The sequence below is a fragment of the Alosa pseudoharengus genome, unplaced genomic scaffold (genome assembly GCF_046254945.1).
Source record: "Alosa pseudoharengus isolate Yale_2024_CS ecotype anadromous, Long Island Sound unplaced genomic scaffold, YU_APseudo_1.1 YU_APseudo_1.1_scf_19, whole genome shotgun sequence".
NCBI lineage: Eukaryota > Metazoa > Chordata > Actinopteri > Clupeiformes > Clupeidae > Alosa > Alosa pseudoharengus.
This window is the reverse complement of record NW_027468657.1, coordinates 15860717-15877998: the sequence shown is the minus strand read 5'-3', so window position 1 is coordinate 15877998 and position 17282 is coordinate 15860717. Positions and strand designations below refer to the sequence as shown.

Sequence of the window (17282 nt, the reverse complement as noted above, 5' to 3'; positions counted from 1 at the left end):
TCTTTTCTTTGTTCCTCTCCCATAATTTCTCTAAGGTGCTGTGTTGGGTTGACCGAGCAGAGACCCACCCGAGAGCTGGTCCCAGCATACTGCAGAGCCTGGAGGAAACTTTAAGAGACTGGGGCTTGTCTCAGCTTGATGACATAATTTCCTCCCTTGAGAAATGGGCAAAGACAGCCCTGCAAGCTATTATGGACCACCAGTCAGAGTTAGAGGTCACAAAAAAGGGGGGACTTCATGCAAGGACAGATTTGATTGGTACATTTTAAGATAAAAATCAGATTCAGTTCATATATATGATTTTTAATCCACTTTTTAGTCAACTTCAGCATGGGTTAATATACAGTGGGCAGGGCCAGGTTAAGGTCATCTGGGTCCTGGGGCAGAGGCCTCCCCGAGCCCCCCCATTTTTTTTCAATATATATTACTATTATTATTATTATCGATATAGGTAAGACAGAGAGAGAGAGAGGCAATTAAATTATGACAGATAATGTAAAAATGAAATTTGCATTTATATTGTGGAACTGTTAACCAAAATACAATTGTACCAACATACAAAAAACAGGTAGGCCTTATGGACTTATCACTATTTTGATCCTCGTTTTGAAAAAAGTGGACAAGGCGCCTGCAGGAGTGAATGCGATGGTACGCACACACCCACCTAACTTTCAACGCTTTGATATTTGTCCCGGTTAGGTTCCTGCATTGGTCAGTTAAAAAGTAGTCTACATAGTAGGCTAATGACATCCACATGCAATATCTTTACAACAACAACAACGCCTAACAACAACCTATTTATTTGGACAACTTTGTATAGCCCTATAAAGGCTAAAGTTACCTTTAGTTTTGTTCTAGCGAAGGCTACGTTCACGTATGCCTTTAATCAGCGGTAATGCTAGCCATTTTGACAAGCACAATAATCTTGCCTACCTTGTGCTTGCGGCTTGCCCATTTGAAATAACTCCTCGCTTTGCTGTCTCCATCCTTTCTGTTTTCGTTGTTTAAAAAATGTGTTATATCCATGATGAGTCTCGAGTTAATGAATTAGCTTATAACATTGTGTGCTGATAACCAGCATAGATAGTAATAGAAATCAACAAGCTAGCCGACAACTTCTGTAGCATGCGTAGGCTCTCCTGCTCAAACAAAAGGTGCGCGCGTGCATAGTTCTGCATTAAGTTGATTTTGATAACGTGTTTACAAACTTACTTGACAAACAATTGTAAATAGCCTATTGTCATGCAGTTAATGGAATACTGTGCAGAGTTGGGAAGTTATGGTAGCCTAGGCCTATTTGGTGTGAACACACACACACAGGGGCAATTGTCTCTCGAGTAGCCTGATGATACGCACAGTGCGTACTTGGGTACGGCCGTGGTTTTGGCGCGCCTTACTGAGAACGTCTGGCTGCCGCTCTTTTTTCGAGCTCCGCTTTCATATTTCCTAATTGTCTCATGCAAAGCCATTGTTGTCTGGGATAGCATGCATTGATAAGGGGAAAGACACCTCTCCAAGTACACCTCGAAAGACAGGTGACGATAAGACATTTGTTTTCTTTTTTAAATGTCCCGCGCCGGGGCCCCCTAGTGGCCGGGGCCCGGGGCAGCATGTTGACAATGAGTAGCCTAGTTTTGGTTGTTGTTGGTGGCGTTATTGCATGTTAGTTATGCCTAAGATTTGCATGAGTTCTTTCTATCTGCTTTACTTTTGTGAGTTGCGACCACCTAGGCTATGTTATAGACGTTCTATGAGGTACCAGTGTTTAGCTGTGTCACAAAACAATAAGCTTTGTCAGACTACTTTTAAAATGATATTCAGGGCTATATACATTTTAAACATTCGGGACTGAAGACTCGACAAGGCCTTGCGTTAATTCTTCAAGTGGGAAGTGTCAGGAATTTTAATACGAGAGACGCTCTCATTGGTGGTAAGGATATGGAGTAGGGGATTGACAGCAACATAGCCAATCACATTATGAGAGATGCTGAATTTAACATCAACAGCGATGTTTGATTTTAAATGAATGTAAATTTAGCTGGGACTGTAAGCTGGCACACGTGGGTGCTCGATATTTTCTGTGGGTGCTCGAGCGACGGAGCACCCACGGTATCGGCGCCTATGAGCCAGAGGGGAGAACCGGGACGAATTAAACACTTTTTAATTAAATGTAATTTACAAAGACATCATACTGAAAGTTAATCAGTTAGTTAATCAAGTTAATCAAATTAATCAACACTGAAAGTTAATATTTTGTCACTAGCAACATACATCTGTCATTTGTCAAATACAGTAGCATGTATAGCTCTGAACAAAACCGTTCAAGAGTTATTTAAGGAGAAGTCAAACGTGTGTTTTGTTTCATTCGTCCCTCCTGGCTGGGAGCCTGGGACAAATGAAACAGCATGGGGGACGAATTAAACATCCTACAGCTTAAATTATGTAAACTTCACACAACTTCAATATTTGACAACATATCATGAATGGTACTTCATGTATGTGTAATTTTAGATAGATTGCTGCTGGGCTATATGTCTTGGTTCATGTCTGTTAACAATTCATTGCAGTCATGGTAAAGCGCGTAGCAGTAGCCTATCTTGCGGTTGCATCCATTACAAACAAACATGCAATGTGAACGTCTGGGATTGGGGAGAGCACTAAATGCTCTACTAAATAAGCATGAAGTCAAACCTTTAAATGAAAAACACTCTTTAATAATCAAGAAAATAAACCGCTAATGAAGTAAACTTGTGACCATCAAAAATCGTTTATCGCCTGTAACTCCTTGATAACAGGACGTAACAGGAAGGCATTTGGCTGAGCAACGGAGGTAGATATGCTCTATATTTTGTCCAAATGATGTCTGTCTATCATCGTTGCACTCGGAGAAAACCGGAATGTTAACAACTGCCAGATTTTACGTGATAAATTACTGTATCATGGTCATGGTTATCAATTAGGCAAATAAATATGTGTGAATACGATATATTAAAATGAAAAAATAATAGTCTACATTTCAGTCAAACACTACAACATAAGAATAAATTTTTATAGACTTTATACATTTTATATAGCTATGCGTATCTGATTCTTTTCAAGGAGATGTAGCCAATACAGAAATAAAATAAACAGAGTGTCTATTTGCACCCCTGGTACAATTGGCCTTGGCACAAAGCTGAGCTATTCACACCCTGTGACGTAACAACAAAAACACGTTGCTCGCGTGCGCAAAAACATGGCAGACATTTGTTTTTTTGTCAGCAGAAAGTGAAGAATTCTAAAAGGTTTTGGTACTAATATCTGTTCAAATTAAGTTTCGGGTGGAAAAGTTTATTTTCATAATCTTTGTTCAGTGAATACATACAACCGTCAGTTTGTTAGTTAACAGAAATTTCATGATTATGACACTCAGGCCTATTAATAACTCTAATCTGAATGTAAAGCAGTCCTGTGTAAAGCATTTTGGCAGAGGATAGGGTGTAAATAGCACACATTACCAGACATAGGGGGACTCGAGTCACTTTTTTTAAGACTTGAGACTTGCTTGATCAACATGTATAAAAGACTCGACTTGACTTTGACTTGCTATTCATGACTTGAGACTTGACTTAGACTTGAGACAAATGACTTGAAATGACTTGACTTTTTATTTTTTTCATAGATATTAAGGAGTTAACTTTACGATTTTAGAAAATCTGCTTAGGTGCTGTTGCATGCGTCACAGGAGCAACCTGTCATTGTACCAAGTGACGCGACAGAGCAACAGCAAGTGCCAGATCAAATGAGACAGACTGAGGTAGGCTAACTTGCAAATATGGAAGGCTCTACGTTTATACCAAAACATAATAATGTTTGGCTTCACAGATGATGTAATCTGAACATCAGTCTGCAAGTGTGCAAAATAGCGACATAACCACCACCACGTTGATTTTCAGCCGAAGTTAGTCGTGTTATAAACCTAACGTCAAATTTGAGGCATGTTAAGAGTTGGCTTTGAATCTATTATGCTTTTTAGTTAACGCCATATTAGGTTAAAATGTGTGAAATGGCAAAGTGAAACATTTTCTTGTCTAAGTTTAATCTATATATAGCGAAAATGTTGCCAATGTAACCTAAAGTAAGCGCCTCTCTTTCTCCCTCTCTCAAACACGTCCCTGTTCCATACGTTACAACCTAGTAGTAGGCTAACAACAGTAAGTAGGCCTAGCTAACTGCCAGCAATCAGCATAGAAAAGTAGCTTATTTCACATGTTAGGCTTATGTATAATATGTAGGGCTGTCAAAATAACTGATTAATTTCGATTAATTAATTTGAGAAAAAATAACTGATTAAAAAAAATAACGCAGATTAATCGATTCTGTATGACCTTTGACCCCGAGCCATTGCAGTCAGTAACCATTATACTGTAAAATGAAGGAGAGAGAAGAAAATGTGCTGCCTAGATCATTGATTGGAACATTTACTTTTCAAAAATGGCTTGATGGTGTTGATAAAAATAAAGTGTTGATTAAAATAAAGTCCTCTGCAATGTATGTGATAAAAAAAAAAACTTCTTCCCGAAGCACTTTTGAATTTATTTCCTCAGCATATTAGGTCATATCATAGATTATTATGGCCATTATTAAAATAATAATAAAATAGTTTTTGAACTTTAATGTAACTAATGCTGATTATTCAATGATTCATTTGAATTTAAATATTTAAAATACTTTCACAGCAAAAATCATATATGCGATTAATTTAGATTAATTAATCACAGAGTATGTAATTAATTAGATTAATTTTTTTAATCGATTGACAGCACTAATAATATGATATAGCATTGACGGTCCTAAACCCTCTTAAAATCCATTGCGCTGTCGCGCTTGTCAAAGTTTGGCAGTGACGTCTGTTGGATTCACGATCGTTTTTGCGTTGTGTTTTAGTTCTGATGTCTGTATTGAAGATGGTCAATAAAGCTTGACGGCTGGATCAGGATCGGTGATTAGATGATGATTTATTGTAGATGGTACAACAATGAATAACAGAACACAGGCTAAGTCTCAAACAGTAAAACTGTGCAGAGTCTAACAGTTGTGGTTGTTATTAGAAGCAGCTGCTGAGCCTTCCGACAGAAGATGCTCCTTGGGTTGCTTCCTCGATCCGTCTCCGTGTCAAAACCTAAGACAAAGCCTGTTATACTAAAACATACAAACGTCAATCATGCCAACGTGGCAGGTGACAACCAGTGTACAAAACCCGGCCCTGGCCAGATGGAGATACTAGCCCGAATAGGCAGACATGCTGTCTCCCTCGGCCCATGTTATCACTGATGTTCCTCGGATGTTCCTAAACATCGGCCTCTCTGACCTTCCTGCTGGTACACAGGCCTAAGGCACAGTTATGCACAATAATATGAACCTCTCCCTGTTGTATACTACACACAGAAGTAACATATGAACACATCAGAATACAGTAGGAATACCCCAGAATTCTACAGTCCCCCCTCTTGATCAATCAAAAACACAGATTTTGTATAGATCAAACAATCGTAAACAGAGTCTGATGTGTCAAACAAAAAAAATAGAAAAATAATAAAACCAAGCATTACTTCTCAGGCACTTTAAGGAAAAGAAAAGAAGTGCGGGCACCTTGAAAGAAAACTTAAAAACTGATTATGTTGCTGATGATTATCTCACATTCTAAGAGTCAAAAGAAAAGTAAAACAAAGTCTTTTGGAAGTTCAGGAAACCGGCCGGCAACAGTTCAGTTCAAAGGCAAAGTCTCTGTCCCAGATGTTGTCTGTGGTTCCCGGCAAACTCATAGGCACATGTGGAGTGAAAAGAAAGAGCAGTATCAGTTGAAGGATAGTCATGAAAACAACAACATATATAATTATCTATTATAGGGGTGTAGCATCCTCCCAACCCTGGTCCCCCAGTGAGTCCCCGGTTAACCCGTTGCTGCGTGTTCAGCTCCCTTACGGGTGTCCCCAGAATCCCACCTGTAGAACCAGGACTACAGAATTACTCCCCCCTCTCGATCTAGCTTAATTGTAATCATTCTCAGTTTAAACATTTCATATATCAGTAATCACACATATTTAATCATCAAAATCAATTATAAGACTTATCTAAGTCTATCATTTTTCATAACATGAGTTTGTGTCAAGAAGAGTCCACTACCACAACACTCTGAGCATGTTCAGATTCTCAAAGGAAGATTCTACGCTCGGATCCCTAACCTTTCATTTCTCCTGACGTCATAAATTCCCTATCATAATGAAAGTCTCCCGTGAATCTTCCCCCCTCTAGTTCACACCTCACCCCTAAAAGAAGATTGGAGGACTCAGATAGAATTCGTACCCTACCCAAGCGCGTCATGTTTCAGGCGGTTCTATTAGTTTGCAATGCCTTTGCATGTATCCACTTTTCTCTCACCCTGGACCTTCACTGCCGACTGTGTTATCAACAAAATCTGATATGGCCCATCGTACTTTGCCCCTAGCGCTAACCTTTGGGGCTTGTGAATCATCACCCATTGTCCTGGCACTAGAGAGTGGCCTCCTTCCTGAGGGTCTCCCCAGGCCTCTTCCGGGTTAGCCGCTGTTTGGACTGCCTTCGTCAATTGCACACAGTAAGTCAGCATCGCATCTGATGTCAGGTGGATGTCGGCTTTCCTCAAATCAATCGTTCCTGGTGCCTGCCAGTCACAATCTCGAATGGGCTGAGTCCAGTGTCTCTGTTGCTTGTAGCTCGCATGCTACACAAGACTGCTGGTAAGGCGTCAACCCAAGGAATGCCTTCTTGATGTTTCTTGGCCAGTCGTTCCTTCAACGTCCGGTTGGCTCTCTCCACCTGCCCCGACGATTCTGGATGGTATGGGCAGTTCAGGGACCAGTGCACATTCAGCATGCGGGCCACCTCGGCGCAGACTGCTCCAGTGAAGTGTGTTCCGTTGTCTGAGCAGATCTGTTCCGGCAATCCATATCGGGGAATGATGTCTTTCACAAGGACTTTGGCAGTGTGTAGTGCAGTTCCAGATCGTGCAGGGAATGCCTCGATCCACCTGGAGAACTTGCACAGGACAACCAGAACATCTCGGTAGCCTTTGCATTTGGGAAGAGTGATGTAATCTATCTGGAGAACTCTGAATGGTCCTGGTGGAGCTGGTGTCTTCAGCATTGGCAACTTAACCTTCTTGTCGTGATTGTTTTGCCGACAGGTGACACACCGCTTGACAATGTCTTTGGCCGTTGCTGTGAACTTCGGTGACCACCAGACCTGTATGAATCTGTTCCTCATCTTCTCCATTCCCACGTGTCCAAGCGAATGAATTTGCGCCGTCAGATATGGTAGAAGACTTTCTGGAGCCACTGTTCGTGTTCCAAACCTCCACAAGTTGTCATCATGGAGCTTCGCCGCATTTTCAATCCAAATCCACTTCTCTTCTCGGCTTGAGCTGTTCTGCATGTCTATGATGTTGGCCAAACTTTCCCGTTTTCCCTCTTCAGATGTTTCCTTGACCTTCTTTGTCACTTTCATCATGTATTTCTCGTCGTCATTTTCAAAAATGTTCCTGTTACCGTTAGATCCGTCTGTGTTTCCATTTCCGTGTCCATTCTCGTTATTCGTTTTGTTATCTCCTCCCTCTCTTTCTTGCGGCTGTTCTTGACACCGCATCCGCCATTGCATTGCCTCTTGCTTCAATGGTGTCTTGCCTTGTATGTGCCTTTACTTTGATCACTGCCAGGTCTTTTGGCAGCTGCATTGCATCCAACAATTCTGCCACAAGCTGTCCATTCTTGATGGGACTTTGTTTCACACACAGAGGTGGTTTTCCAGTCAGTCTGACAGGTTCCATTTCCAACAGTCCACAGTCATTCTTTCCCTTAGCCAAAGCAGGATGTTCCAGGAGATCCTCTCTTTTTAGCCTTCTCAGGTTCCACAAGACTTCTCCATCTCCTTCTCCAATGGCTATGGTGATTAGGGCTGTCTGCTTCAGACTGCATTTTTCTCCGGTTGGTCCACCAGCTGTCTTGATGACGCCTGACAGAGGTATTTTGTGTTTCTTCAATAGGTCGGATGAAAAGACTTTAAGTTCAGCACCAGTATCAATCAAGAATTCAATTTTGATGTGTTCTTCAAGCAAGGCAGTAGCATAGAGGGTGTTGTCAGTTCTCGCTAGTTGGTAAAGCACAGACACGCCGTCGGTGGTGGCTACTGTGCGCACAGGGCATATGAGTGCCTCGTCAGCTGACTCATCTCAGGCATCCCAGTCCTCCACCGCTGGCCTGGTTTTCATTGTCTTAGGCCTTGTTACCGGAGCAGTCGCTCCCTGGGCAGCATTGGATGTAGATGCCCCATCATTCACTGGTGCAGGTGGGGGTGGGGGAGGTGGGGGTGGGGGTGGGTGATGTAAAGAGTTGACAGGTGGGGGTGGGGGAGGTGGTGGTGGGGTAGGGAAAGAGTTGACAGGTGGGTGAGGTGGGTAAGGGCTTGTAGCCAGTGGCATTGGTAACAACAATGGGGGAGGAGGAGGTACTGAAGCTATGGCTAGTGGCTGTGGATAGCCATACTGGAGTGGAGCAGTTTGATGATGGTTGGTTGCAGACGTTCTTCCTTGTCTTCGTGGATTGTAGAAAGCAGTGGCTGCTGATGGGGCCAGAATGATTTGTTTCGTGTCACCTGCTGGCTGTTGGTCAGGTGGGGTGCTGTTTCTTGGCCCATGTGGGGTTCCCATAACAGCAGCATTCTGTCCAATGAAGCTGTCTTTATCAATGTCCACTGCACTTCTAGATGTCTCCACCATGGCATATGGCGCTGTTGAGTCCAAGTCAGGCAGAGTCGGTTTGAGGCGGGTGCTTGGTTGCCTGTTGCGACCCCCGCCCACAATAGGTGCCGGGGTGTATGGGAGGAGTTGGCTCCTCCCCATTGAGTGGGCCTCTGAGACTACTCCTCTTCGCCTCATTTCACTCTGTTCTGGCAACACATCCGCTTCCATGAGTTGTTCCTCCAAATCACGTCTGTCCATCTCTGTTCTCCAAATCCTGTCTCGGATCTCTAATTCCAACTTCTCTATTTTCCTTTGTAATTTTTTCTCAAATTTGCCCAATTGTAATTTCACTGCCATCCAATCTGAAACATAGTCTTGTATCTCAGCTAAGGCCTGCAACTTAGTTTTCCTACCAAGAACCATATCTGGATTGTGCTAATATCAAATCATTAAATATTAAATTGTACTATGTGTTTCGTGCAGTGACGTGATCTTTTTAAATATATTTTTTATATTTTCCCGTGATGTGGTAGTGATATAGTGATGACAACTTTGCACTTTGAAAATTTGGTTAGTAATTTGTTCACCTCTCAATTGTTCACAAGTTGTCTGTCTTTCTTTTTCTTTTTTTTTTTTTATTCCACACTCACACACACACACACTCTAGCTGCTCCCGCCAGGGAAAAGGAAACACTCTCTCTCTATCTCTCTCGCTCCGTAACCTGACACTTGGTAAGTTATTTTACTCACAGCATGAAGCCACAACAATACATTTCACCAGTGTCAGTTCCACTTAACTCAGACTGTTTCTTTTCTCCCAAAACGGCTGGACAATCATACAAATTAATGTCTCACTCACACCTTTAACGATCTTTCGTTAAATTCACAGTTGACCAAGTCAACAAAAAACATAGGTGGAAACCCTATCCCACTTTTCAAATACTGCACAACCAAAACACCCCACTCTGGTAATTTCGTCTCCTTTCCGTATCACTGTAGCACTAAGTTTAGTCCTAGGCCATTAAACTAAACAAAGACCGTTGAGAAACAACCACACAGTTCACACAGTTAGCTCAGCAAATTAATGACTGTAGCAACTCCTATTTTCTCATTGGCACACGCACAGAATTTATCTCATAAAACTCACACAGCTTCACATGTAATGGCAGTACAGAAAAAGAAAAGATTTAATCCCCCAAGCTTGTCCGTAGTTAATCGATTACTTCTTTTAATTCGTTCACGAATCTATCCAATTACCCATAATATGTGTACACTTTGACCTTTTACTTTTTTCCAGAAAACTTCTTATATCAAATGACATCTAGAGCTCATCAATCATTGATATAGGTACATTACTTGTCAAAACACTTAATGACACAAACTTCAATACTCTCATTAATGTGCAGCTTTTAATTTCTATTTTCCCGCATAAAGGAGTAAAGACTTTTTGCTTTCACCTGGTCAGAATGTCTTCACTGCATGCAGGGTGCGCAGTGCAGCAGTGTTTCCCCTCTTGGCAGGCTTCCAGCTGGGATTCAGTCACGTCAATCAGGGTGCCAAGATGGACTCTTCTTACAGATGTTCAAAATCCAAAATCTGCCCCCGAAGTCTCTTCGAACCCGTTGGATGTTCTCGTCTTTCCTCTCCTCTTGCAGTCGGGTCACGATAACCAAATGTTGTCGTCTTTCTTCTCCTTTTGCGAGAATGGTCACGGCACCAAATGTTGGATTCACGATCGTTTTTGCGTTGTGTTTTAGTTCTGATGTCTGTATTGAAGTAGTGTTAATTTTGTCGCCTATTTTTAATTTAGTCTTAGTCTTAGTCTTGTGACAAAATGTCCTTTTTAGTCTTTGTCATATTTAGTCATTCAAATATCATTTTTGTTAGTCAAGTTTTAGTCGACTAAAAGTCTCGTCATTTTAGTCTAGTTTTAGTCAAAAGAAAACTAAAGGTATCTTAGTCTTAGTCAGTTTTAGTCAACACATTTTAGTCTTTTTTTATAACAAATTATTTCTGATTACCATTTGAGTCAAATAGTGTTTCACACATCTCAATTTTCCAACAATATTGTGTGTCCACAGGGCTACTCGTCTGTTATAATTACTCATTCTGATTTTTTGTCAGTCAGTATGTTTACATGCACAGGTAAGTCAAGCTACAGTTATAGCTCGGCTGGGATTTGACCATAGACAGTAAAAGATTTGACTGGACCACTGTCACTGGTGGTCCGCAAACTATCCCAAGTGGTCCGCGAGCAGACGTGGTAAAATATAATATAGTTGAGTTGTTTGCAATATTGAACCAACTTGTATGTAAAAACAGTTCTGCAACACTGTCTATGTAAGATATGCCAGTTTAAATCATACAGTATGAATCCACACAATAAGCAAAGTGCAAAGACAATAAGCAAGGTGGTTCAGTGAGTAGGCCTATAGTGTAGACTAATTATAGGCTACTGTTGAAGTAGGTCTAATCTTTTTTTTTTTAGCTAGGGTTAGTTAAGTGGTCCTGAAACTGAAAAAGTTTGAGAAACACTGTCGTAGACCAAAGTATTAATGTTTTACTCCGCCTCGCTAGACGGCGATATGCGCCCAAACACAACACATTCCCCAAACAGACTCTCCATCTTAGCCATAGCTAACTTGCTAGCGAACTTTCCATATTAGCTTACTTGCTAGCAAACTTTGCATCATCAGTCTAACTAGTTAAATAGTTGAGATTACATGATGAACATTTTCGTATGGACATTCTGGGGGATGTTAATTTGTATGAGAGAAGCTTCAACTTCTGGGTATGTAGCATTGTGGCATAAAGCTTAGGTAGTTAGCTTGCTAACCCTGGCAGAAAATCTCCAGTGTTCTTGTTCAATGTAGTTTCGTGTTGCAGCCACAGGGTTGCAGCAACAGCACGTAGACTAGCCTACAGAAAAGCTGTTGCGTATGAACTCATTCGGAATATTTTGAAAACATAACAGCTAGATATTCTGTCTTCTCATTTTGTAGACGAAAATGAAGAGAGATTTTATCTTAGTTTTTATTTCATGCAAAACATTTTAGTCTCGTCTTTTTTCGTCAACAATAATGCATCTTAAGATAGTCTTAGTCAGTGTTTCAGGACATTACTGCCGTCTCGTCATCGTCTTGTCTTAGTCATGAAAAAAAAGGTTGTTGACGAACATATTTCCTCTCGTCTCGTCTGACGAAATTAACACTATATTGAAGATGGTCAATAAAGCTTGACGGCTGGATCAGGATCGGTGATTAGATGATGATTTATTGTAGATGGTACAACAATGAATAACAGAACACAGGCTAAGTCTCAAACAGTAAAACTGTGCAGAGTCTAACAGTTGTGGTTGTTATTAGAAGCGGCTGCTGAGCCTTCCGACAGAAGATGCTCCTTGGGTTGCTTCCTCGATCCGTCTCCGTGTCAAAACCTAAGACAAAGCCTGTTATACTAAAACATACAAACGTCAATCATGCCAACGTGGCAGGTGACAACCAGTGTACAAAACCCGGCCCTGGCCAGATGGAGATACTAGCCCGAATAGGCAGACATGCTGTCTCCCTCGGCCCATGTTATCACTGATGTTCCTCGGATGTTCCTAAACATCGGCCTCTCTGACCTTCCTGCTGGTACACAGGCCTAAGGCACAGTTATGCACAATAATATGAACCTCTCCCTGTTGTATACTACACACAGAAGTAACATATGAACACATCAGAATACAGTAGGAATACCCCAGAATTCTACACGTCGACGGCAGCGTTTGATGACTTGACTTGCTTGACTGTCACAAAAAATGACTCGGACTTGCTTGAGACTTGAAGGTTAAGACTTGAGACTTGCTTGTGACTTGCACATGTGTGACTTACTCCCACCTCTGCACATTACTATATACACCAGAGGAGGAATAGCATCCACTTCTAATTATACAGTGATGCAAACAGCATACCTTATTCAGAGTGTCTATTTGCACCCCTGGTACGAATAGCATAGTTCACACAGCTTAATTATATTGTGTGATCAATATGCTAGGGTAAATGCACAAAGGTGCAAATAGCATACACTGATATTTGTACCAGACAGGGTATTAATAGAACACATTGCTGTGTGCATCAGGGTACAAGTACCGTACATTGATATTTGTACCAGACAGGGTATTAATAGAACACATTGCTGTGTGCACCACGGTACGAATAGCATTCACTTCTAATTGCACCAGGGTAAGAATAGCATACACTGCTAATTGTACCAGGGGTGCAAATAGCCTCACCCAGTGCTTAAGACACCCTTGGGCTTTTCTCATATCTACAAGAATAAAATAGGCATACATATCACTGAACAATCTGGGCCTATTTTGTTCCAACAGTAGACTTAATATCCAAAAACCTAATGCCAACAGTCTGACTGAATATGAATAGTATTATAACAAAATAATAATCATTTGTGCATCGTTTTAGCTGCAAGGGCCAAATTATTATTTAAAGCAACACCAAAGAGTTTTTTGTACCTTAAAATAATGTTTCCAAAATCGTTTCAGTGGTTCATCAACTTGTAACAGGGTGAACGGCACTTCTGCCTCTATCGGCTATAACCGCACTATGTACGTTTGCCAGATCGGGTAGCGGATCTGTAGTCCGATGGAATGAGACATAAGAAACTACAAATTTGACTTGCGTTTGATGTCGCAATACATCATACTTTCATATATCATGCAACATATTCTACCTTGTCTGTGGACATCTAATCTTTCCTAACGATCCGCTAGCTGTCTGCCCCATAAGGAGGCTGTCAAAAAACTGTCTCTGTAGGCTCTAGGCTCCGAGATCTGTACACAAAAACAATTGCTACCAACAAGGGTTGGCAACCCACTCAAAGGAAAAAGAAAGTGTTTCAACCAATAACCGACGAGATTCGCGTTTAGGAGAGTTTTAATTGCACGGGAGGGAGGGGGAGGGAGTAGCGAGCTAGCTCTCTGTTTTGTTTGAACATCAATAGAAGTGACATATCCCCGCTATCGCTGATACAACCTTTAAAGTGATGGTTCGGAGTAATTTCACCCTAGGGTCCTTTGCACCAAGACCTCGAGGCAAACACCCTCCCAGAAGCTCTTTTCCCTTGGTCGAACATTGGTCGAGTAGCGCTGTCAGGCGAATACAGAAATGAATGGCTTGTGCAGGCACTTATGGAACCAATAGAGTATCTCGTAAATTACCCTACTAATAATGCCCTGAATGGTACGAAACTTCTACAGTAGTACAAATATGTTCTGTACTCATAAAACGAGGCATTGGAAAGTTTGTAAGTACACCAGGAGTTTATTTAAATAACACTTGCCTGATGGCTTCTACTCTCTGCTGCTATTTACCGCTGCGGCGACGTTACTTCCATGATTTGGGAAAAGCCTGTAAAAGTCCTGGCAGGAAGCGATTACATAAAGGTTTTTTGGTATATCCAGTTTTTTATTTTTTTTTAAGAAGTGTTTACAACTTAGTGTTAAAATTATTGTTGCAAACTGGTACTACGAACAAAATATTAGATCTACATCCTTATGCATCGGAGGAACAAAAATCATCTTCATGCCTTAATTTTTTTTTTTTTAAATTAGGAAAAATCCAACCTTTCAGGACACCAATTTCCTTTGTGAATGAATAATGTTTTTTAAATAAATACATGTTCTTCCTTAAAATACAGGAGGCATACACACTATGTTAAATTCCCATAGAGGCAGGCAGATTTTTTATTTTTAAAGGCCAGTTATTTCATGGATCCAGGATACTATGCATCCTGATAAAGTTCCCTTGGCCTTTGGAATTAAAATAGCCCCACATCATAACATACCCTTCACCATACCTAGAGATTGGCATAGTTTTATTTCAGGTAGCCTAATAGCTGGTTTGATTTGCATTGAGAGATGATCACACATGAACACACACATTTACATACACAACAATTCTAAGAGTAGGGGATGGAGTAAGAGATGGAGATAAATTGAGAATGTGCAGGACTGAGCGGTGGTCATATTTTGTTATTTTTAGTTATATTTCATATAGTCATGTTCTTATTTCTTTTTAGGAGTTGATTTTTCCCTGGGGAAGATGGATGGTGAGCTGCTGCCTTTCCTCCTGGGGATAAAAAATGTTTCAAGGGGAATGTTCAGCACTCCAAATGGCCTTCTTCATCCTCAGCTGTCATCCTCAGCCATCGAGCCCCTGCTACAGACCATATGTCATCACTCACACTGCTCCATCCTGACTGGAAAGACTCTGCTGTTTATCGGAGCAGGGGAGTCAAAAAAACTTGGAGTCTTTGTCACAGCCAAGCAATATGGCATTAAGGTAGATGAAATGAATATGACACTGTTTTTTAAAGAGAGTGTGACCTTTACAATGTCAAACCTAATTGTAAGTTAATGTATAATATGTGCGAAACAATGAATTTAAACTTTACTGACGCTTTCTCTTACCAGAGTATTCTTGTCTGCAACAATGAGCGACACCCTGCATACGACTATGTCTCAGAATATTTGGTCTACGACTACATGGATCACACACAAGATGAAGTCCACACTGAGAACATTGTGTCCCTGCTGGAAAAAAAGGGTTTGCAACCAGATGGCTGTTTAACATTCATCTGCAAAAACACAATTCTCTGTGCTTTGGTGAGGGCCAAACTGGGCCTGCCTGGAGATACAGTGGAGGCCATCTCCATTGCCAAGAGGAAGAGCCACACCCAGAGGCATCTGGCTGCCGTAGATCAGGGCTGGTGTCACCTCCCTGCCCCTAGGCAGTATACCGTCCGTTCTGAAAACTTTGAGGACCTGACTGATCTCACCAGAACTGCCGAATCTTTTGGATTTCCTGCTGTGGTGAAGCAAGAGTATGGAGCTGGTTCTGTTTCTGTGAAACTGGTGGAAAATGCTCAACAGTGTGAGGAGTATGTCCAAGAAATGACGGCTCTAAAAACCTTGGATCCTAATGATGGCTTTACATCGAGACCTATGATTATGGAGTTTCTAGAAGGTGTTAAGTATGTGGTGGACCTGGCAATCTTTGAAGGAAGGCTGCTCTTGGCCTTCGTGTCCTGGTGTGGTCCTTGTGTCTTGCCGTACTTCATTAGCTCCTCCCACCTTATGCCCTCTGGTGTCAGCCAGGAGAAGGAAGCCCAGATGGTAGCTGCTGCCTATCAGAGCTGCCTCCACTGTGGTCTGGAGAATGGAGTCTACAATGTTGACCTCAAACTCACTGACCATGGGCCCAAACTCATAGAAATCAATCCACGCACTGGGGGGAACTTTCTTCCCACTTGGATAAAGGAAGTATATGGTGTTGATATCTTCACAGTTGCTTTCCTGATCGCCTGCAACATACAGCCTCAGGTTTGGACACCTCAACCAAGAGGATACTCTGTTGGCATATCTTGTCCGATAAAACAGCACTTTCGTGCCAAGGAGAAGACACCGGAATTTGATGTCATTCTGAATAGTTTGATTATCAAAGGTCTTGTGAAATCTAGCATGATAACCGATGTTAAGGATTACACTGCACCTGTCGCCACCCTTAACCTGTCAAGTTTCAGTAAGAAAAGAGAAGACGCAATCAACAACATCCTACTGGCTTCCCAAATGCTATGCATAGACTCTGAAGATTATCCTGTAAGGTACTTCTTGGAACCTTTCATGTAGTTTTTCATAGTTTCATAGGGCATTTGTAGCCTGGAGGTCCAGACCCAATCTGAAAGATTAAGGGTCTGGCTATGAGTAATGAAAATGGCTCAACTCGAGGGGCGGGGCCCAGCATGAATTTGAAAATATCACTGCACGCAATTGGATAACACTATGACCAATGTTTCCAGACATCGATGTCACAGCGCTGTCGTCCTCTGTTTAGCTCGCCTCTGGCCCGCCTATATCATCTGCCAATGTGATTGGTGCAGCTTGGTTTCATGGGCATAGGTAATGAACATCAATACTCATCGCCAGAGTTACTTGCTGAGCAAATTCAAATTTAGGTCTCGCGAGAACTCTTTTTTTTCCAGGGTAGGACATTTGAGGTTAACTAGGACCAGCTGCAGAACGAGCTGCAGCTCACTGATGAAGAATGCCAAGCACCATGTAATTCAAATGACACATGCTACTTTTTTAAAATTCTATATATGAAACGGATCAGAATTCTTTGTGTTTTTAGACTTGTTGAAGATGAAATATACTGACATTAATAGAAATTGTGTATAGCCCAAGTCAAACACTGGGTTTCCACTGCCAAACTAGATGTTAAATATGTATTTGAAGCTAAAGGGGGTCAAGTGGGTGTAGGTATTGAATGTTTTTACATGTAAAGGTGTATAATATTTAGGTAGATGATGGTTGATTATCTCAGAAATGTCTGAAATATTAGGTATCAATTATGTTTTAATGTTTAATGTCTGGAACATGAATATATTTGGGCATGTTATAAAATAATAAAAATGACTCTTTTAACCCCTCCTTAGATCCCATTACTAAGGCGGGGATCACACTGGATCA

At 41.4% G+C, this 17282-nt stretch overlaps 2 protein-coding genes across 2 annotated transcripts in view; both read left to right on the top strand.

Annotated features, from left to right (window-relative positions):
• LOC143132865 (carnosine synthase 1-like) overlaps nt 1-114 on the top strand; it is a 35608-nt gene extending 35494 nt beyond the window's left edge. Inside the window, exon 6 of the mRNA XM_076292688.1 lies at nt 61-114. Coding sequence (XP_076148803.1) covers nt 61-114 — 54 coding nt within the window. The remainder of the gene's footprint in view (nt 1-60) is intronic.
• Nucleotides 44-16888, top strand: LOC143132385 (carnosine synthase 1-like). Its single transcript, XM_076291864.1, has 3 exons — nt 44-258; nt 14834-15096; nt 15228-16888. The coding sequence occupies exons 1-3, from the start codon at nt 192-194 to the stop codon at nt 16440-16442; spliced, it is 1545 nt and encodes a 514-aa protein (XP_076147979.1). The 5' UTR covers nt 44-191; the 3' UTR covers nt 16443-16888.
• The last annotated feature ends 394 nt before the right edge of the window (nt 16889-17282 follow it).